The sequence below is a fragment of the Nymphaea colorata genome, chromosome 13, assembly GCF_008831285.2.
Source record: "Nymphaea colorata isolate Beijing-Zhang1983 chromosome 13, ASM883128v2, whole genome shotgun sequence".
In the NCBI taxonomy this organism is placed as follows: Eukaryota; Viridiplantae; Streptophyta; class Magnoliopsida; order Nymphaeales; family Nymphaeaceae; genus Nymphaea; species Nymphaea colorata.
In genome coordinates this window covers 11,267,848-11,290,813 of record NC_045150.1, presented here as the reverse complement: position 1 = coordinate 11,290,813, position 22,966 = coordinate 11,267,848, and the positions used below count along the sequence as shown (strand labels likewise).

Sequence of the window (22,966 nt, the reverse complement as noted above, 5' to 3'; positions counted from 1 at the left end):
AGCTCATACCAATTGTGCAATCACAACAGCCATGAGAAGTAAGCAGGTAGCCTCTCAACAAACAGATGGTATAGCATCTGGTTGGTAAAAATTTTCCTACCTACATCTTGGAATCTCAATGGCAGGTTTCATGTGGTTGAATTTTCTGAAGTAGCCCTGTTCTTTTGACAGTGGGCAGGACAATGTTATTTATCGAATTATCTGATGCATTCAACCTAAAAAAACATCTTAGAGACAAGTTCTACATGAAGTCTGCCTTTGGTTTCACTTACCTTTTGATTGCTCCATATACATGGCTGCCCATAGTTAACATAATGTCATAATCGCATGATGCCTTTCAACTGCCTCGCAAAGGACACTCCTTGCCTTGCATGTTCTGTGATAATCTGACAAATGAGAGAAAATTTGCCATAATTGGAAAAGGTAAAGGCATGAAGTTTCTCCAAAAATAACCTGATCAAGAGGAAAGAAAGAAAAGAAGTATGTTTTCAATAAACCCAACAATATCTAGAAAGACATCCATTGACTGTCCAGATCCAAAGCTTAGTACTGGACATAACAGCAAAGCATCTGACAGGACAGGAAATCCATGATCCTGAAGCCATGAATTACAATTGTAATTCTTTTATATTTATTATAGAAGAGTATAATTCTTTTATATTAAACTCATCTGTCCTTAAAGAGGTAAAAATAATGACCTTCGGGAATATCACATACCTTATTACCATATCAATTTCCGCAAACAGTACAAAATTTGGTGTCCTTGGATACTCAGCTCTACGGTGCTCTGCTAGATGACTCCGACAAAGATGGAGAAATAAGACTTCTTTATAACATAATAATAATAATGCAAAAAGACATTTATTATTTAGAGGTTTACAAAGAATTAAGTTGTGCAGACCTGTGACAACACCAAACTTGGCTGCATAATGAGAAGATCTAACAAGATAATGAGTTGCATGTGTTTTCAGTAGAAGGGTTTCAACATGACAGTTCAAGAAAACCACCATAAGCCATATCTCGTATCTTTACAAGTAACTTTCCTTGTCAAGGGAGAGAGGGAGAGAGAGAGAGAGAGAGAGAGAGTATCAAATATGAGAGACTGCAAGAACTACCATATCGTATCTCGCAACAAAGTTGTCCTGACAAGGATCTTTTCCTTATCAGCAGAGATGAAATAGTTATACAATCATCATACCTTATCCCATAAAGGAATCTCGCACAGCAGTTTTTCATTGAGAAACATCTTAGAACACGAGCTTTTATGCACTGACATCATCATTCTTATCCCAACATAAAATACTTGACAACATAAGAGAGAACTAGTATTTCACTCCACACTTAGCCATACATGAGATCAACCAATCACAAAATAACATTCAGAAGATGGGTCCAAAGAGCACACCGAGCCATATGCTTGGTGCCAGGCCCTAGACTAATACAACCATATGGCCCAATCATTTTTGTTACAAATTCACATTACTATATACATCATCATTTTATAGCTAAACATACCCACCCTCCGTCATCATGTCTCCTTGAATCACTTGCAGCTGCATAGATCATAGCTGCAACTACTGCAATATCCTTCAATCTCATGTCCTCCAACCATCTCAGCCCCTTGGAAGTGCCTGTTCTCACAATCACAAGCAGATTTTAGTTTGTTGACCAGTGCATCTACTTAACCAATTTTAGTTTCACCATATTCTTGATCTGTTATGTATCCCTGAGATGCATATCTAGCTGTGTATTACTCATTCGAAGATTTAACCGAATAACAATAGAGACGAGCATTCTGCAGTCTCTAATTCATTGTATTTCTGCTTTCTTCTGCTGTGTATTGGAATTAACATGTTCAAGTACTGAAGCGGAGTATAAGCTATTTGCTGGTACTATAGTTGAAGTATTGTAGCCACAGTCATGTTCAAGGAGTCAGGTTTTTTCATGAATGATGCATCGGGTCTATGGTGTGACAATGTAGGTGCCTCATGCATTGCATCTAATCCAATTTTCTATGCTCGAACCAAACATGTTAGGGATAAATTTGCATTTTTGAGAAACCATGTCAAGAAGGAGCACATTCAAATCCAATTTATTCAGCCATAGGGGCTACTACCTGCTGAGCACATTCAAATTCATTTTCATTTTTGCTACTAAAACATGTGGGTGGTCTTAAATTTGAGTTAATTGGACATCATATAATCAGATTCGGTTTTGAACTCAGGATCCAAACCTTAGTTTCTAATGAAATTTTGGATTTGGCTAACATAAGGTGTGACATCATAATATAATCGACTTGGACCTTTATCGAATCTCAATCCGGTATTGCAAATTCAGCAATGGAACTGCACATTGAATCTCCATCGGATTATGAATCAGAACTCAATTTCATTACCGGATCTGATTAAATGCATTTGGATTCGGATTGGTGATCGGACATGCTCGATCCATTTACAGCTTACCCTGACGGCGTCGGAGAGTTGACGATACTGATCCGTAGAAGCGGCACCCAAAGACGAAGAGAGAGGGCGAGAGAGAGACAGGGAGGTGATGATGGATCGCGTGCAGCTGCTTCTGGTGGGCTTGCCTCTCTTCCTGTTTGCTTCCGACGTAATCCACCTCTTCAGCCGCCCTCCTCCCCCACCTCGGCACCACCACCAACCGCCATTGAAACGACATGTGCCTCCTCCTCCTGTCATCGACGCCCCTCTCGAGTTCCCCACCTCACCAGTACTCTCTCTCTCTCTTTCCCCTTCTCGTTCACGCTCTTGGAGTTGTTTCTCTTATTGGTTGCGTTTATTTGTGAAGCAGGAATCTCAGTATGCAGGCCTCGGACTCGGCGTCGGATCGAGCGTTCACATTGACTTTTGTGCCTCTTGCTCCTACAGGTTTTTATTTTCTCTCTCATTGCATATCCAACCCTAATTGTTCCTTTCCCCTCCTTCTCATGTTGCCTCTTGAATCAAAGTGATTTTCTTTCTCTTGTTTCTGTTTTTGTGGGAAGAGATCTTTTGGTTTGGGTTGACTTTGATGGTTTCTATTTCTTGTTGATCTGCTGCAAAGAATACGTCGTTTCCTTGTGTTGATTGACTTCGTCATGCCGTTACAATAGATTATGTGGAAGCTACTGGCTGTCCTCATTGCTTGTGTTCATGACCATGATAATCTTCTTGCATCTGCATGCTGTTGCGTCCTCCTTAATTGGTTTTGTTGGTTCCCTCCCTTATGGAGTCGGTACGAACTGGCAAGAGACATGATTGCTTTTTCCTCTTTATTGTGATATTTTGAAATTGAAAGCAATTTTCTTCCTCTATGAGTGAGGGGGTGATGGGAGGCCCTAACTCGACAGCAACAATATTTCATGGTAACACATTCAAAATGATGATGAGACTAATGTCTTCCTAGTTGTAAAGTAACGGCTAGAAGTTCACTTGTTGCCAAATGTAGCCCATTCGTTTTTGTTTGTTTCTACGTGGGAACTGTATCGTCGTGATCTGTTGGCTTGCATACGGGCTTTCTGTTTTTTTATTATCTGAAAACCTTTCTGCTTTTTTATTATCTGCAAAACCTTACCATGTAATTTCTTAGTGAAAAGTTGGTAGGGCGATGGTGGGTTTCATAACCATCTATTTGAGAATTTTTACAATGATGCAGCAGTGCCAGAAAACTGTTATATTTTACATATTTCTGTATCCACTATTTATAGTTCTCAACCTAAACACTATACATATCTAAATTGTGCACTTTACTTGAGTGTCAGTCATTAAAGACATTAGATGCCGGGTCTGTCCTTAGATGTGTATTTTGTATGCTATGCTGGTCCTTCCTTGAGTTTCGATACTTAAAAGCATGAAATGAGTGGATCAGTCAGGTACTCAAGGGATGAACCTATAGATGTTCATGAGCTGTTGGGGTCAATCTAGACTTATCTGGAGTTTGAAATCTTTACTTTGTATCTTTCCATGTTTGATTGTGTGGCATATTTGCTGGATCATTATGTGGCCCACATCCTTTAGTCTAGATTAGATTTGTCAAGTTAGGAACCAGAGTGAGAGAAGTTGCAGGAAGTGAGAGGGGGAATATGTCTGGAGTTCTCTTGAAATGTATTTGAAATCTTTCTCTACAATGTCATGCAAAGAAAATGGCGAAAATAAGTTGCAACTACAGGATGCAGAGTTGTTGAGATGGATCAAAATCCAAAGTTGAGGGAAAAAATGACAGCAGAGAGATACAATTGCTGTTTGTGGAAGTTGCCTTTAAGTTTGATAACAACCTCATTTTTGTTTCAAATTGAATACGGGACTTGGAAGCATTGGCTTAAGAGTGTTGTTGTCCAGATGTCAATATGTTTAAGCTACCATGAGTAAACTAATATTTGGCCTTCTTGGGAGTGTCTTTTTGATTAACATCATCATTCCCTTTTTCTTCTCCTGTCGTATTTGTTTGTGGTCTGCTTTGTCAAGATGTTTTGTTTACCTTAATTGTTTCAAGTTCATAAATCATGATAATTTTCCTTGGAAATGTTCTTCATGTTTACCTGATCTTCATATTTCTTAAAAATTTTGGGGAAAACCAATTGGATGGGTCTATACACGTTCCATGAATGATATCTCCACTATTCTGCCTGTTTGGCCCTCCACTTAAATGCTCACCTTCTACTGAAGGAAACTATTGTTACTATCTGAACAAAAACCTGCTTTTTTTAAAAAAAAAAAAAAACATCTTTGAAGTTTGTTCTTTTGTTTTAGATGCCGTCTGCTTTCAGTACTCAATTCCATGCTTTTTTCCCTTTTCCATAGGGGAACTGCAGTAACAATGAAGAAGATGCTGGAAACTTCCTTTCCTGGATTAAATATTGTTCTTTCAAATCATCCTCCCACTCTTCCAAAGCGCCTTCTTAGCAAAGTAGTGCCAGCTATGCAGATGGGAGTTATAGCAGTTATCGTGGCAGGAGAGCAAATATTCCCAAGACTGGGATATATGGTGCCACCACCCTGGTTTTACTCCTTGCGTGCTAATAAATTTGGAAGTATTGCATCAACGTGGCTTCTTGGAAATATGGTGCAATCATTTCTTCAAAGCTCTGGAGCATTTGAAGTTTATTGTAACGGAGAGTTGGTAAGCAGAATTCCTTTCATGTGCTTCATAGATACTTTGACACTGATTATGACCTTCATTTCCTCAAAAATACACAGAAAAGGACACACACTTGGCACTGTGTGGAGTCTAGGTCACAATCATTTGTCCTTTTGGGGCAACCATGTAATTCTTAGCTACCAGGTTTTGCATTACCTTGTAACTTGAACTTGTGCTCATGCCTTTTCTAATTATTCAAGAACGAACCCAAAATTTAGAGTCCTTTCATTTTGTGCACACTGCTTCTATACATGGACAGGAATGGAATCATGGATGAGCAATGTATGCACCATTTTCTCCTAAAAGTTCCCCTGTCAAGTTTTTCTTTTCCAGAATGTGGCGACTTTTAGAAGAAGTGATTTATTGGTGTGATGGCATTGACAGAGAATAATTTTCAAAAGCTTGAACCTTTTTTGTCTTCTAAAATGATGATATGGCAATGCAGCAATATACCTTAGGAAGTTGCCTAGTACAACCAATCTGGTAGTGTATGGTTTCTCCATTGTAGTTTTTAAGGCAAATCCAACCTCTTTAATCATGTCACTGTTTACCCGCTTTTTTTGGCATTGTATAGCTCCATCAAAGCCAAAGTTTGAATTATTTCTTGTCTGAGAATATCAGTGATTTCTTTTTTGCAATTGGGGTATGTTTGGTTTGTGTCTACTTCTCTCTGCTGGAGAATATCTTTCCTTTAGAAACAGACATGGGAAAAAAATGCTTGTATTGAAAACTTTACGTTCTGTTTGTTTCACAAATAGGAAAACACCGAGGACTTTACGTTCTGTTTGTTTCACAAATAGAAAAACACTGAGGACAAGGGTTACATGGAAAATGGTAACCTAAAATTGGTAAGAATAAAAAAAAGAAGGAAAGAATAAAGAAAAACAAGACCCAGGTAAGAGATGATAAGCACTGGATGATCCATATGTGGAAAAACATTTTGCATGGGAGGACAGTCAAAACTTCTTGCTATGAGTTACAGCCATGAGTGATTAGTTACCATATTGCGATTTCCCATGCTTGTTCTCACTGAAAATATTCTTTTTTCATACCAAAAGTGTTTTCTTCCCATGAAAATTCCTTAGAATGGTGGCACTTATGCTAGAATCTTTTGATTGTCCACAAAACTGAGGCAATTATTATGTACATTCGGACAGTATACTTTGTGCAGACCAACATTGAGTGCTCTTGTAGTGTGAGTCTTGTTAGAATGTATGTATCCCTTCTATACATACATATATGTATATACATTACATATATTAGTCATCTAATATGTGTCATATATACATATATATGTATTTTATAGGTTTGGGTACTTAGGATATTTATGTAACTTTTTACCTTCTTTTTGTCTTTTTATTTTCTGTATTTTTCCTGTTTTACCCCTGCCCCTTTTTTATTTTATCCAAAGGGGACCCAAGGGGAGACTAGTCCCAACGGCTAGCTCTCTCCTCTCTTTTGTCTTCTTCCTTATAAATAGTGTAGGTTCTCTAGTGTAAGGTTATGGCTTTTTAGCCTACTTTATGTATCCCTTATTGTGATTAATTGAAGTTCTTCTTCACCTCTTGTTTGAGGGCTTGTGAGTTTGACTTGTTGGTGGAAGCTTCAAGGCTGATTTGCTTGAAGTATTTGTCTCTTTGGGCCTGATTTACAAGTTTGTGGCCATTGGAACACTTCCTCCAAAGTTGATGTCTCACTGATGTGCTGATGCATGTAGGTCTGCTATTGACTGATAAATTTTATTTTGCTCATTATGCTATGAATGACCTAACAAAATGTGATATGGATGGAAAATGATATGTACAAAAACTATTTAGCACCCTCTGTTTGTCATGATTTGTGAAAATGTTTTCTCTACTCTGTTACTTCAGCATGTCTTCTTTATCATTTTAGCTACTATCTTTTTCTAGTAAGTTGTGCATCTATGCTTCTTCAACATTACCAAGGCACCTGGCCTTTTATATTGATTAGTGCTTGCACATATTTGTTGGCCATCCAATATTGCTCGCTGTTCAGGTTAGCTTGCAAGTGGCATTTCAAAACCTCTTTAATAGCTTGTGAGCTTCATTTCAGCAGCCGTTTTCTGCTTTTGCATCTATTAGGTTACCATACAAATTGTATGTTAACTTTTTTGTTCATTCAAAAAATGGCATTATTGGTGTCCACATCATCTCATACTGCCATGCTAATGGGCTGTCAAGTCAACATTACACCATTATCTAAGATTGTATGACTCGACAATGCAATTACTCCAGCTTTCTTGTGTCCAAGTTAGGATTGTTATTGAAGGATTCAATGTTGCTATCGTACATAGGTTCTCCAGTCTAGGTAGCCTAAGAGCTCGTTGAAGCACTCTTGGTGAGCCATGCTAGTTCGGTTGCCTAGGCTTATGTTCTCATATGACAAGAATAACAGACTCACCTAGGGCCTCATCTAGTGCGCACTAAGACATGACTATGCATGTGGGGACTGAAAGTAGAATTTTAAAATTTTCTTGTAAACAAAATATAAAAGAACTGAAGCCCCCTTTCTCTTTTTTGCCATCTCTCTCTCTCTCTCTAAGTTGTCAAAAGAGCCAAAAGTAAGAAAGATACAAAATATCACATAGATCACGTATTCACCCAATATGTACGTATATATATGCACAGCAAGGTAACATACACACTTCCAAAGGGGATAAGTATCATTGACGACACAACCTGTCACTGGGATGGGTCGGGTCTGGTTATGGATGCAGATTGTGTGCGGCTCTGACCTTGTCAGATGCGGTCAATGCACACAAGGCTGAATCTGTCCAATTTCGAACTTCGTCAGATTTTGATCCAGTCCAAAATTGTCCAACATTTAGGACTTTCTTTTATTTTTTATCTTTATTGAGTCCGTTAGTGCTTTTATTATATGAATATGACCTGATTTGGCACTTATAATCTTATTTTTGAGTCTGTTAATCGCTTGTTTTTCTCAGATTTTGATTGTGTTTATCTGTTACCATTGTTTCTTCATATGAAGATAAAGCTATGAATTGATTTGGCAGTTGGCACTTATACTCTTAAGTCTTAATTGAAGTCTCATTATCTGTTGTTTTTATGGGATTTTTATCAAGTTTTCTGTTAGTGTTTTCATGCTTCAGATGTAGATAAATATGAATATATATTGAAAAATCAGGTCATGTTGTTGATCAAACATTTATTGTTTTATAACTTTTATTGGTATATATATATATATGTGTGTGTGTGTGTGTGTGTGTGTGATGTTGTTGTGTGTATCTGTGCATCTATGTCATATGGGTACAAGTCCCGGTATGGGTGTTGGTATGGGCATGGGTGTGGAAGACTTTCAAAAGACTTGGTATGGGTATGGGGACAAACACACACACACACACACACACACACACACATATATATATATGTACATACACACATGTGTGTATATATGTATGTATGTATAAAGCTATGTCACATAGGTATGGGTTGTTAAAATATAAATCCTTCACCAGCACGTTGAAGAGGAGTCTCTTAGGATTCCACCTCCTTGTAGAATGTGTTAAAATATTTAATGTCCTTGTAACATGTGAAGAGTCTCCTAGGATTCTATGTTATAGTTAATATCCTTGTTATATGGGAAGTCTCCTAGGATTCTATGTTGTAGTTAATATCCTTGTAATATGTGAAGTCTCTTAGGTTTCTATGATGTAATTAATGTCCTTGGAGCTTGTGAAATCTCCTAGGATTCTACGATTGGAGACTCTTAGAATTCTGAAAATGAGATTATAAATAGAGGCCGTGCAAACCATTTTGGCTACGGCTTCTTCTCCTCAGTTTCTTCTTGTTTTCATTCTCTCTCTCTCTCTCTCTCTCTCTCTCTCTCTATCTTCTTGCGTGAGTGCTGTTTTCGGGTTACAGATATTGGTGCTACATTTCTATCATGGTATCAGAGCGCCAGGTTACGTTATCTCTACCAAACGAAATGCCCAAACAGGTCTGATCTGGTTAGAACTCTTTTCTCATCTTGTCTCTATCCTGAATTTACTTTTCTCTTGCGTAATTCTTGTTCCTTTTTCTTCTTGCTTACCAAGGACACATCTTGTTATATCGTGTCTTCTTTCCCTCTCATCTTCTACCTATATACCATTCCTTTCTGCTGTCATGGAAAACCTTTCGCATTCTGGCATGTCCTCAAGTTTTCTTCCTCACCTTATTACCGAAAAACTCAACCATGAGAATTATCTGATCTGGAAAAGGCAAATCATGCCTTTCATAAGAAGTCAAGGCCTCTTTGGACATCTCGATGGTTCAACAAAGGCTCCACCAATATCCGTCTTACAGGAAATAAAAAATGAGGCAGGAGAAGTTATTGCTGTTCATGAAGACAACAATCCTGAACATGCTATGTGGATGAGACGTGATCAAAGTCTGGTTGCGTATATTTTGTCCACTTTATCTCAACAAGTGTTACTTTCAGTTTCTGATGATTGTACTGCAGAAGAATTATGGGAAACCCTTGCTGATACCTTTTCCCAAATATCAGAAGCTCGAATTATGTACTTAAAGAAAGAATTTCAGAATTTGAGCAAAGGTTCAACGTCTATCATGGATTATTTGGGGCGTATTAAGGCCATCGCAGACCAACTTGCTGCTTCAGGGAATAACATTTCTGATAAGGAAAAGGTGCAGCAAACCTTGAATGGACTTGGGCATGATTATCATGCTTTTATTACAGCTCTTGAGGTCCTTCCTGTTCTGCCTTCCTTCAACGAACTACAAGGTAAACTTCTCCAACATGAAATGAATATGAAAAGAGTCATTGAAAGGACTGATCAAGGGAACTCCCAAAATGTGTTGGCTATGAATGTAAAGTTTGGTAAGAGCCATGGGAACTCCAACCATGGTGGTCGTGGCATTCTACCAACACCACATAACCAAGGTATGTCTCCTTTGGATACTTCAAGAAAAATACCAATTTGTTTTCAGTGCAACAAGAAAGGACACATGAAGGCACAATGTTGGTTTAATCCTCAAAATAAAAACAAAGGGGTAAGACATGATTATAAACAAGGAGGACAAAGTTCTAAATCCACCGCTGAAGATATGCAACAGCTATTGATGGCCGCATTCTCAAAGATGACTATAAAGCAAAATGAGCAGGGAGAATGGTTCTTGGATTCAGGTGCAGCTACCCATGTGACAGGAAATGCAGGTAAATTGACTAACTTATCCCCTCATTACGGTAGAAGTTGCATTATAACAGGTGATGGAAAATCTCATCCTATTACACATATTGGAAATGCACATATTCCATTGTCATCCTCGTCTCTATCACTGTCTAATGTTGTTCTTGCTCCCAATATCAAAAAGAACATCATATCCATTTCTAAACTCATTGATGATACAAGCTCTTCTGTTGAATTCACACCTTCTTCTGTCTATGTCAAGGACCTCCAAACGAAGAAAATGTTCGCTAGAGGGGAGCGTCAAGGGAATATGTACGTCCTCAAGGAATGTCTACCCAAGGATTCATCCACTTTTGATATAGGATTGAAGACATTTTCTCTTTCTCATAATGCGTCATCAGTGCCAAGTTCTTGCCATTTTCAATCAAAAGTAAGGGGCCCTAACCAATTTTTGGAGTCTGATTTGTGGCATAGTCGGCTAGGACACTGTGGTCGACATTTCATTGAAAAACTTGTCACAGATAGTCTCATTCCAAGATCAAGTTTACCTCTTACTTCAAGTGTAAAAAAATGTTCAAGTTGTGGACTTTGTAAGAGTCATGTTTTACCTTTCCATAATATAAATCAAAGGGCTTCCAAACCTTTTGAAACTATTTTTTCTGATGTATGGGGGCCAGCCCCTATTGATTCCATGTCTGGGTCAAGATATTATGTCTTATTCATTGACTCTTACTCACGTTTCACCTGGATTTACTTCATGAAACACAAATCAGAAGTACCTCACATATTTCGAAACTTCTATGCCATGATTCAAACTAAATTTTCATCCAATGTGGTGCATTTTCAATGTGATGGAGGGGGAGAATATTCCTCGTTTGATTTTATTGAATTTCTACGTGAAAAAGGGATAACTAGACAAATTTCCTGCCCTTACACACCACAACAAAATGGTGTAGTTGAGCGGAAACATCGACATATAGTTGAAAGCGCCATGAGCATGATGCATGATACTAATGTGCCCATTTCCTTGTGGACTGAAGCCTTCCATACTGCTGTATACATAATAAATTGTTTGCCTATGACACTCTTGATGTCTAAATCGCCATATTTTACACTCTTAGGCAAACAACCTGATTACAAGAACTTGAAGGTTTTTGGTTGTGTATGCTATGTTCACGTTGATGCTGCCTTGAGGAACAAGTTTCAAGACAAAGCTATTCAATGTAGATTCGTTGGATATGCTGATGAATATAAAGGTTTTCGATGCTATGATCCAACAACTAAACGTATCAAAACTTCAAGAAATGTCATTTTTGATGAACATAGTTTTGATAATACAAATGAAATGCCTATGACCATTGAATCTTATGATCCCTGGACCAGTACACAGTTATTCAATGCAGATCCTGTTATAGAAAATGATGTGCCTCAAAGTGAAGATTCAGAGAGAGCAATACAACCGTCGGATATGACTCAAAGTGAAAATCAAGAAGATCCAACACAGTCATCAAGTCATCACGAAAACAATAATGAACAGAGCAACGATGCACATCGGTATTCAGGTCTTATCTACAGTCGACGACTAAGGGACAGAGATGCTCACAGTGAAGAAGACAACATGCCCCACCTTAGAAGATCCCAACGCATTCGTCATCCCATTCACAGGTGGGTTAGCTATGATTCTTTATCACTTGATTTTCAGTTATTCATGGCAAAAGTTGGCAAGGAGGAAGAACCTACTTCATTTGATCAAGCATCAAAATCACATCATTGGAGAAAGGCTATGAAAGAAGAAATGGATGCCTTGCATGAATGTGGAACATGGGAGATCGTTCCGAGGCCACACGAAAAGAACGTAGTGGGCTCCAAATGGGTATACAAAATTAAATACAAACCTGACGGCAGCATAGAAAGACACAAAGCAAGGTTAGTAGCAAAAGGGTTTACACAACAATATGGAGAAGATTATGATGAGACATTCAGCCCTGTGATCAAAATGGGAACAATTCGCGTGATTATATCATTGGCAGTTGAATATGGATGGAGACTACATCAAATGGACGTGAAGAATGCTTTTCTTCATGGTGATTTAAGGGAGGAAGTATATATGGAACAACCTCCAGGATACACGAAAGGAGACTCTCATGCATGGGTTTGCAAACTAAGAAAATCTATTTATGGACTTAAACAGGTCTCACGTTCGTGGTTTGACAGTTTCTCTTGCAAGATTCAAGAATGTGGTTTTCGGAGATGTCCTCTAGATCACTCTCTTTTCATTTATCGAAAGGAAAACATATTTACTTTACTTCTTATATATGTTGATGATATTGTTATCACAGGCAATTCAGAAAAACACATAGAAGAAGCTAAAGTTTTGATGATGCAAAACTTCAAAATGAAAGAGCTTGGTGATTTACGATTCTTTCTTGGAGTGGAGATTGATAGGCACAATAATCGCCTCACATTGACACAACAGAAATACACGTTGGATTTGTTGAAAAAGTCAGGTATGTCTGATTGTAAGCCTGTTGGAACTCCTAGTGTTCTAAATCAAAGACTAAGTGCTCAAGATGGGGAGTTATATGAAGATCCTACGCAATATCGAAGTATTGTTGGGGCACTTCAATATCTTACATTTACTAGACCAGATATTATATATGCTGTGAATCAAGTATCCCAATTTATGCATGCACCTAGAGATACTCACATGGATGCTGTCAAAAGAATATTAAGATATCTTAAAGGGACAGCAGGAGATGGCTTAGTTTATGGTAAGAGTGAAAATATAACTACTGGACATCAACTTATGACATTCACAGATGCAGATTGGGCTGGAGATCCCGATCAAAGAAAGTCCATTTCTGGTTTTTGTATTTTCATTGGACGTAATCTTGTGTCTTGGAGTTGTCGAAAGCAAAAGGCAGTAGCAAGATCCAGCACTGAAGCTGAATACAGATGCATGGCTGCAGGTACTGCTGAAGTTACATGGGTTAGACATTTGCTAGAAGACATTGGAGAAAAGATTAAAACATCAATGTTAATGTGCGATAATCAAAGCGCTATTAACATTGCCTTTAATCCCGTACAACATGGTCGAATAAAGCACATTGAGATTGATCAACACTTTGTTAGACAAAAGGTGGAAGACAAGGAAATTCAGCCTATTTATGTTCGTACAGATGAACAAGTTGCAGACTTATTTACAAAAGGATTAACAAAGGAACGATTCTGGTTTCTAAAAGGCAAGTTGTACATGGTGTAAAACCATGCACAACTTGAGGGAGGGTGTTAAAATATAAATCCTTCACCAGCACGTTGAAGAGGAGTCTCTTAGGATTCCACCTCCTTGTAGAATGTGTTAAAATATTTAATGTCCTTGTAACATGTGAAGAGTCTCCTAGGGTTCTATATTATAGTTAATATCCTTGTTATATGGGAAGTCTCCTAGGATTCTATGTTGTAGTTAATATCCTTGTAATATGTGAAGTCTCTTAGGTTTCTATGATGTAATTAATGTCCTTGGAGCTTGTGAAATCTCCTAGGATTCTACGATTGGAGACTCTTAGAATTCTGAAAATGAGATTATAAATAGAGGCCGTGCAAACCATTTTGGCTACGGCTTCTTCTCCTCAGTTTCTTCTTGTTTTCATTCTCTCTCTCTCTCTCTCTCTCTCTCTCTCTCTCTCTCTCTATCTTCCTGCGTGAGTGCTGTTTTCGGGTTACAGATATTGGTGCTACATTTCTATCATGGGTATGGGTGTCGGTGCGGGTACCGGTGCGGGTACGAATACTGATCATTTTCAAAAAACTTGGGTGCGGGGGTACGGCCGTATATATATATAAACAATAAGAAATACTTAGAAAATATGTATCAAAATAAAAAATATACATCAACATAAACAAATAAATAATATAAAAAAATATATATGAACGGCTCTTGCAACAGTGTGTTTAAGAAACCTATAAAAAAATTTAAACATATGGACAATCAAGCAGCCCCCTAGTCAAATATGAACATCAATCGAATTTTCACATCTAAAGAATATAATAAAAAGTAAGGTAGAAAAAATTAAATCAAAGTAAAATTAAGTAGTTTGGATCTATAGGTTCCCAAGTGTCAAAGTACCCATTTTGGGTACGGGTACGTGGACCTTACTAAAGTACCCATGTGACTTAGGTATAAAGAGAGAGAAATCGGTAGTTGCTAGACGGATAAAGAACAATCTTAACCCTTGATCTTTTACACACAATTGAGAGAAAAACAATAAGAAAAAAGTATGATCTAATATTAGATGACAAAAGTGCCCCATAACCTTTCTCCTTGTTTTTTCTCTCAACCACCCTTTTGAAAAAAAAAATCAATGGTTGAGATTGTTCCTTACCTATCTAGTACTTACCAATTTCTCTCTCTCTCTCTCTCTCTATATATATATATATATATATATATATATATATATTACATCGTTAGTATGCCTATGATGTCTGATGTCAAACCAGCAACTATTCTGTCTGACTAGTAGCTGAGTAGGACCACTCTCTGCCTTTGTAACAAGTCCACGGGATTCGAAGTTGTGGGGAAACTGGCAGGAAGAATTGGCAAAAATGGAGATCAGCAACCAAACCGTCAAAATAAACAGCAAAAACATATGGTAAACGTGTTCTTCCATTACCAGAGGAACTTTTCACACCAATCAAACACCAGAAAATGGTTGCTGGTGGAAGTAATGATGCTGGGTGGTGAATAATGCAGTTCTGGAAACTAGACAGGGATGAAAGGGTGGGAAAACTTCTGTGGATTTTCTTTATTTTTAGATTAAGAAATCTGTTTACATTTTAAAGAGATGTCATTGGATATTTGTGTCTTGTCTAGAGCAATGTCACATAGGTATGGGTACGGGGAAGCAGGTACGGGTACAACATTTTCGCCAGTCCTGGTACGGCGGTACGGTGATAGTTATATATATTAATTATATACATGAAATCAACAAAAAAGGTAACATAAAGAAACAGATGACACAAAACAGATGCCACAGCGTGAGATTAATTTCAACTCAGAGCACGGAAAACTCCTGTGGATTTTCTTTATTTTTAGATCAAGAAATCTGTTTACATTTTAAAGAGATGTCATTGCATATTTGTGTCTTGTCTAGAGCTATGTCACATAGGTATGGGTACGGGGAAGCAGGTACGGGTACGACATTTTCACCAATCCTAGTACAGCAGTATGGCGATAGTTATATATATTAATTATATACATGAAATCAACAAAAAAGGTAACATAAATATAAGAAACAGATGGCACGGCGTGAGATTAATTTCAAATCAAAGAGCACGGAAACAGATGACTTGTAGGTGTAGTAGAACACGTTCGCCTGTGGAGCAAGCCAAAAATCTAGACAAAGGTTTATCCAACTCTCTAACAATGACAGAAGAAACACAAAAAATAGGGGAGCAAACAACAAAGGGGGAAAAATCTAAAGAGCCCTAAAAAGAGAATGAAAAAAAACACTTACCTTGCTGGCCGACGTCTGTCGCTGATTGCCGCTGGCCGACGTTCATCGCCAGTCACCGCGGGCCAGCAAAGCTCTCCATTGAGTCCATTGCCAGAGATATGTTGTATGAAGTTAAGGACAAAGGAGGAAGAGGTGTCTGGCGAAAATGAGTTCATTTAAAGTGGTTTGGATTGGTTCTGACTCAGAACCGATCTGAACCGTACCAAGGCTTACCACCATACTGGTATGGGTACATGGGCAAAACCCACGTACCCGTGTGACGTTGGTCTAGAGTTATCTAGTCAATAAAAGCTCGGCTGACTTGTAACTCATGACCTGATGGAGTCATGTGCGTTTTGACGAAGCCACAACGAGTCTTGGAATCGAGTTACTGGGTTGACCCGATGGGGCCAAGTGTCTTTTCAAAATTAATAGTTTACATAACCTGTCTTGAGTCACCAAGTTGACTCACCAAGTCATGAGTCACTGACTTGATGTGGATGAGTGGAGTCCTGACTCACTGGGTGTTAAACATTGACTCATAATAATATTTATTTTATTTTATTACTTTTTGGATCTTAAATGTTGTGTTCTTGGATTCTGTGTTCATCAAGTGCCCAGAATATGACTGGTCACTGTGTTGCTCTCATAAACTATGAATCCAGCAAATTTGGCATGCATTCAATCCACGGTTTCTCAGTGGCACCAAGGCACCAGCTAGAAATAAGACTTAGTTGTCTAACATTTTAAGGTTGATCTGCTTTTGAATTCTTCCAATACTTTGCACCATCTCTTCTAAGTTTGGAAAGGATACAGACCAGATGAATTTAATCTAATTGGATTCTTGCAAGCAGATTATGCTTTAGAAGACATTTTTTGTTCCTGAGCAATCTTATTGGGAATAACCAGGATATCTCTGAAGTTTAATAGTGTCATATTAGATTCTATTTTTCAGGAAACTGCTTGAGTTTTAGCAAATCCATTTTTTGCTGTCATGTTGATTGGTTGAAAGATTGGAGTTCTTTGACTCAGCACAATATCTTGTGCTAATGTCAACCTCCAGTGGCATTTTATTAGGCATGGGCCCCCTAACAGCTCAATAGAAGCAAAACTCATCAAAGTTATTGCTCTCCATTACTGATAACAATTAGGCCTGTAAACAGGAAACACCTAATGGTGCAGTCAAGGGCTTTACAATTGTTGAAGTTTAAAGCTGAAGCCTCAAACTTAGAGAACTCTTTTTGTGAAGTTAAAGACTTTTCATGTGGCAAAATTCAAGGTGAAAGCCTCGATGTATTTTTTCAGTAGGGTCAATAACCTCGTTCTCAGTTATCTGACACATGGATTTGTCTTCTGTGGCTAAAGACATGTTCTGGAAAGACTAATAGAGTGGATTTGTGGGCTTGTTTCTCTGGGCGAGACCTTCAATCATTAATTTAAGGATGTTTGCTTTAAAAAAATAATGAATCTAATCTGGTCAACATTAGTTTGTACTGTGTTTTGGAAATGTAATTTCCAGTATCTTCAGGAATCCTCCTAATTTGTTGAAATTCTTGAAACATTTTAAGATTTAAGATTTTCAGGCATCCTATAAAGCCTCAAAAGAATCTGTTTGGTAGTCATCTAGCCCCAACTCTTGAGTTTTACTCTTCATTTTTCTGGCATGCTTCGTGGAAGGATTGAGAGCCATTTTCAATAGAAGGGGTCAGAATACGAATACCATATGCCATCAGTTTATCAAACGACATCTGGTCCAATAATTCTTCAGAAGTTCTTGCTTTCTGCTTTTCAAATAATCAGCTCCTGCAGCAAATAAATCATCTTCGTGAACTCTTAACTTTTGAACTCCATGAAGGTGTATGTAGTTGGTTCTATGGGTTGGGGGGGGGGGGGGGGGGGGATCAATCACATTTTTCCCTTTGCCAGTCATGATATAGTTTACTTTTTTATCATTTTTGCAATTTGATGTAGAACCTCCATTCCATCTTTTTTGTCTATCAGTAGCCCCTCTTCTAGCACAGTCCTGTTGTCCACCATCTGAAATGCAGTTGAAATTGGTGATTCATAGCCCCAAAGTCCTGTGAACATATTCGACCCACCGAAACCCTCTGCCCTTTATTAGCGAGGTTTTTGAATGGAAATTCCTGGGAAGGCTACTGCCTTGATTTATGAACTGTGTGCAAAGCCCAAAACCTTCTCAAGTTTTATCAAGGAGACTGTTGTTTGGCCATGTATGTTCACTCTTCATATGGATTGATTCTCGGTGTATAAATCTCTGAAAACTTGTGATATTCTTTGCATTCGTATGCTGGTGTCACTAAGCCTTGCCTCGATCAATGTGACCCCAAACTAACCTGGCAATCAATATTTGTATTCCTGCGAGTTTGTTCTGATGGGCTTTCCTGTTCATATGCATGCTTATTTCATATAGATGCAGTTTTGGTTTCTTGGTACATATGATTTTGACTTTCAGAAAATATGGACTTTTCCTTTGCATGTTTAAAGTTATTGCTGAATTGTCTTGTTAAAGTTATGATGCCCTCTGTCTGATCTCATGTTGCCTTTTGACCAGACATGCCTTTTCATGTCATTTATGCACTTGGTTAGCTTCATCGATTTCAATATTTGTAAAAAAAGAATCCTTCAGATGTTTGTTTGGAAATTAATTAGGTTTTGTTCTCACAAATAGAGTACGTTTTATGTAGTATCTAACATGATCCTGGTACTGTTTCTTTCCTTTTTTTTTTTTTGTTGTAGGTATTCTCCAAACTAACTTCACAGAGGTTTCCTGGTGAAATTGAGTTGAGGGACCTTATCAGCAAGAAACTTACTGCTTCAAATGGTGGAGGCGCTGGAGCAATGTGAAACTCATTCGTGCATGTCTAGTTGGGTAAATGCTTGCTTAACTTGGATTAGGATGGTACATTAACTCTTATCTTCAGGAAAGTGTGGATCATGACTTCATTTGGACTAGAACTGGAGATGCAAGCAAGCTCGGGCCGTTGTCTTTCAATTTTCTTTGGCTAGCATTCGTGGAATGCAATCACGGAGTTGATGATTCCTGATGGATGGTAAAACGAGTTGCTTTGACTTTGTGGAACTAGTAGAGCTGAGTTGCATATACTTTCTTGAACTAGTAGAGATCTGTGCTACAATGAGTTAAATATACTAGAGGAAGTTCATATGAATGGTGGAAAAGTTTGGAATAATGCATGAATTATTTGTATGTTGTGCTGTAACATATTATACTAGACAGTTTAAAAGATTGCGAGATGAAATAGCTACTTTAAATAGGCCAAGGAAATTCACGCCTCCAGTGCCCATCACCGGTGTGACCAACTGTCTATATTATGAACCCTTCATTTGGTAAAGCCCTTGAATGCTCCCTCCTGTTGATCAACTGTATCTACACATAATTTTTGACATTGCAGCGAATGAATGCTCAGTGTAAATTTGGAATCCATCAGATCTCAAATCGATGCATTATAAACACTTAATACCAGTTGTACTGAACCCATAATTGTCATTTATACGAGAAGTATTAAACCCACAATTGTCATTTATACCAGATGTATTAAACCCACAATTGTCATTAAATTAACATCTTTCATTGGACAATCTAAACTTGTCAATCGAAACAATTTCACTGTGTATTCAATATTCTGGAAAGCAAATTTCACCGCGTTCCTTATAAATCTTTGACAAGAAAAGCCTGGGGATGGCCTAGATCCCTGATGTTTCAACTTTACACTTATTGTGCAATAGTCTTAGTAAAGAAAATTAGGAATGTAAATGGATCAGATTGTTGATCCGAAATTCGTTTAAGTAGATCTCATAAATACGATGTGCAGTTCCGTTCTTGTATCCAACTAAAAACTGACAATATCACGTGTTCCGTTCTAGTGTCTAACTAAAATCTGATGAAGATTCAACATGATCTGCATATATATTCGTGTTTTAAAGCAGTTGGATTTCTAGGTTCAGTTTGAAACAAGAAAAAAATTACAGAGACCTTATTTCCCCAGACTGAAGCAGCGGTCAATTGACTCTAGTTACCTAGCTCCCTCGGTATTCTCCCACTAAGATTGTTCTCAGAAAGTATTTACTCGCCCAAGTTCTGCAGATTCTCTAAGGTTGTCTTGTGTGGCACCTGCTAGTCTGTTGCTGAGATCGATGACCTCAAGACTCAAAAACTCGTGGAGATTTCCGATGAATCGGTTGTCAGACATAAAAAGTTCGGAAGAGGACGGTATTTTCTCATGCCAAGAGGCAAAGAGCCAGAAAGAATGTCCTCATCGACCCAGAGATCAGAGATACTGCAGTGCTCGCCCCCGAACTCCGGCAATGCTCCGGTGAGGTTGTTTTTCAAAGAAGAGGACACTTGCCGGAGACAGATCCAAGAATTGTTCACTAGTGATTTCAAGTAACGCTGGGCATTGGTATTTAAAGAGACACTTGCCGCATTGGTACGGGCCCGATTGGGTATGGGTTCAGGCTCAAAAAAAGTGTACCGAGCTGGCTGGACAACTTATCAAGCTATGTTGGGTTGGTCCGACGGAGCCCTATTCGGCTTTATGTGTTTTTTAATATTATATTTATTTTTATAATGATATATATTTTATTATGATTAATTATATCTATGTATTATTTTATATTTAAAAATATTTTTTATTTTAACCGGGCTGAACCCGGGTTTTAGGTGTCAAGCCGAGCATGGGTTTTAGGTGTCAGGCCGAGCTTGGGCTGCAGTTACGTGTTGTGGCATGGCCCAAGCATGACTCTTATCAAGCGATGGCATGGCCCAAGCATGACTCTTATCAAGCGATTGGATTCTAATCAAACATATACTTCACAATATTTTTTTTTTGTTTATATATATTCAGATTTGAATTCATTTCCAAATTTGAATGAAGAAAAAACTTATATTATATCTGAATCCAAAATCCAAAGTCATACTCTTAATTTAATGTGAATGTAATCTCTAAATTAATATCCGAATCCAAACCATATTGTAAACATTGAATATAAGATGTTTATTAAAACTTAACAAAGAAATGTTCATTGAATATAATATTTAAACGTACAAATGATGCCAAGTTTGCTCAAATTTCCCCAATCTTAACAAAGAAATCCCTTAAAAAAAAGAACATGAAGGTGGAAAAATGTGAGGAAGGGATAAGAAAGGAAGGTGGACCCCGATCACACGTGGACGATGTTGATTTCAGGGGTTGTGGGCCCCGCCAGATACTCGTGCTGGTCAACGTCCACGACGGCAGTTCTGCGGCCGTTGGTCCCCTTTTCCCCCACAACTTGATAAAGCCGCCCAAGCTCATGAAACAATTCTGTTCTTTGATTATATATAAATATATATATATATAAATTAATTAATTTTAAACAAAAAATTAGAAATTATTTTTCTTTATAAATTTAAAAGGTTTAGACTTTGTCCGTTACCTAAGCAGTCTTTTTTTTATTTACCAATCTCTTTCACTTTCGTAAAATTATATATATATATATATATATATATATATATATATATATATATAAAATTTTACGAAAGTGAGAGAGATTGGTAAATAAAAAAGACTGCTTAGGTAATATATATATATATATATATAATTTTACGAAAGTAAGAGAGATTGATAAATAAAAAAAAGACAAAGGCTAAACTTTTTAAATTTATATTTGAAGCAACATGTGAACATCAAACTACATTTATAACACTAAGTCAGTAAAAAACAGGCTTTAATTGAAGTTTTTTTATAAAAAAAATGTGATTTTGGTATTATCAAATATATTAATATTATAAGAGTTGTTCATTTTTTACTTATTAAAAAAATATTACTGAAGTAAAACAAAAAATTTAATAATATTACTAGAGTTGTTCATTTTTTACTTATCAAATATATTTTTCTCACCACATTACAGATCTTAACATTACATCTAAAAGGTTAGATAGTAAAACAAACGTTTTAATAACAAATTCTTGTTTTTATCTCTTTACCTAAATAGTATGGTATTTACTAGGACAGGAGCCACATGTGGGCATGTAGGCAATTGCCCACATAATCCAATAATTTTTTATTTATATATTAGTTAACTCCAAAATTTTACATAAATATGTTTGGTTCAATTACTATGATATATATATATATATATATATATATATCACCATCCAAAAAATTCTAGTTCACATGTGACCTTTCAATCACAACATGGATTCGTGCAATTCGTTTAATCTATTTACCAAGCAATTTGATTCATAAATAGATTTTGATTTGTTCAAAAATCTAGCCTGAAGGGCATAGTGTAACCAGTTGGTATGAGTGTGACGATAAGTCCTTGGTTTGCATACTGACACTCTCATTGATTGGTGTACCTACGACCACCCAAATCCCAAAACAACTTGGACCATGAGTGCAGGGGGGCAAGAGAGGTTGGCTTTGCCTCTCACAAACTGCCAAATATCTGGCAGGAACCTGAATCATACAAGTTGTACAAATTATTTATCCTGTCTATTAAAATTAAATTTTAAGCTTCACAAATTTGAGTAGGCCCACCCACATCCAGGTGTTCTTTTGCAACTCCACTTTCCCAACATTTGAGATCAACTGCCCACAATTAGATATGGAAAAGAAAGTCTGACCTCAGCTTTGCTCTATCCATATTGGAGACACCTTCCTGCTTGCGGCCCCTGGTTTTTGGGCCACAAGTTTTTCCTTGCCATCCACTTACCTTTGTTTTCTTCCCCTAATTTTCTTGCCATGTCTCCTCTTGGCTTCCTCACCAAAAGGAAATCTTCAAAGTTAAACATGAAATTTTGGTCACACATTTGGAAAAATTCTTACGAGTGGTACCCATATTGCCAAATTTGGCTTAAAAGAATACATAAACCAAGAAAAGGAAAAATCGTATGTTCTTTAGTCTTACTAGCATGCATATAGTCTTTAAATTTTTGTCCAAATATCACAAGACATTATATATATATATATATATATATATATATATATATATATATATATATATATATATATATATATATATATATATATATATAGAGAGAGAGAGAGAGAGAGAGAAAGAGAGAGAGAGAGAGAGGTTGAGATCTTTTTTTCCTCTTGTAGAAGCATCTAACAGGCTAACATGTTAATTTTTTGTTAGGAGCATA

At 37.3% G+C, this 22,966-nt stretch overlaps 1 protein-coding gene across 3 annotated transcripts; it reads left to right on the top strand.

Moving 5' to 3' along the window:
• The first annotated feature begins 2,483 nt into the window (after nt 1-2,483).
• Nucleotides 2,484-19,024, top strand: LOC116267296 (selT-like protein). 3 transcript variants are annotated; one of them, XM_031648965.2, is made up of 4 exons: nt 2,484-2,730; nt 2,809-2,888; nt 4,800-5,118; nt 18,556-19,024. In XM_031648965.2, exons 1-4 carry the CDS (start codon nt 2,551-2,553, stop codon nt 18,661-18,663), a joined length of 687 nt encoding a protein of 228 aa, XP_031504825.1. In that variant the 5' UTR covers nt 2,484-2,550; the 3' UTR covers nt 18,664-19,024. The 3 variants fall into 3 exon arrangements, with proteins under 3 accessions (XP_031504825.1, XP_031504824.1, XP_031504826.1); XM_031648966.2 differs by having other exon boundaries at nt 2,485-2,730; nt 2,812-2,888; XM_031648964.2 differs by having other exon boundaries at nt 2,484-2,888.
• Nucleotides 19,025-22,966: the final 3,942 nt, after the last annotated feature.

Bases quoted from the DNA above. Each gene is read 5' to 3' on its own strand.
- LOC116267296 (XM_031648964.2), top strand. From the start codon at position 2,551: ATGATGGATCGCGTGCAGCTGCTTCTGGTGGGCTTGCCTCTCTTCCTG. The intron at 2,889-4,799 runs GTTTTTATTTTC...CCTTTTCCATAG, and splicing joins TGTGCCTCTTGCTCCTACAG to GGGAACTGCAGTAACAATGA. The intron at 5,119-18,555 runs GTAAGCAGAATT...TTTTTGTTGTAG, and splicing joins TTTATTGTAACGGAGAGTTG to GTATTCTCCAAACTAACTTC.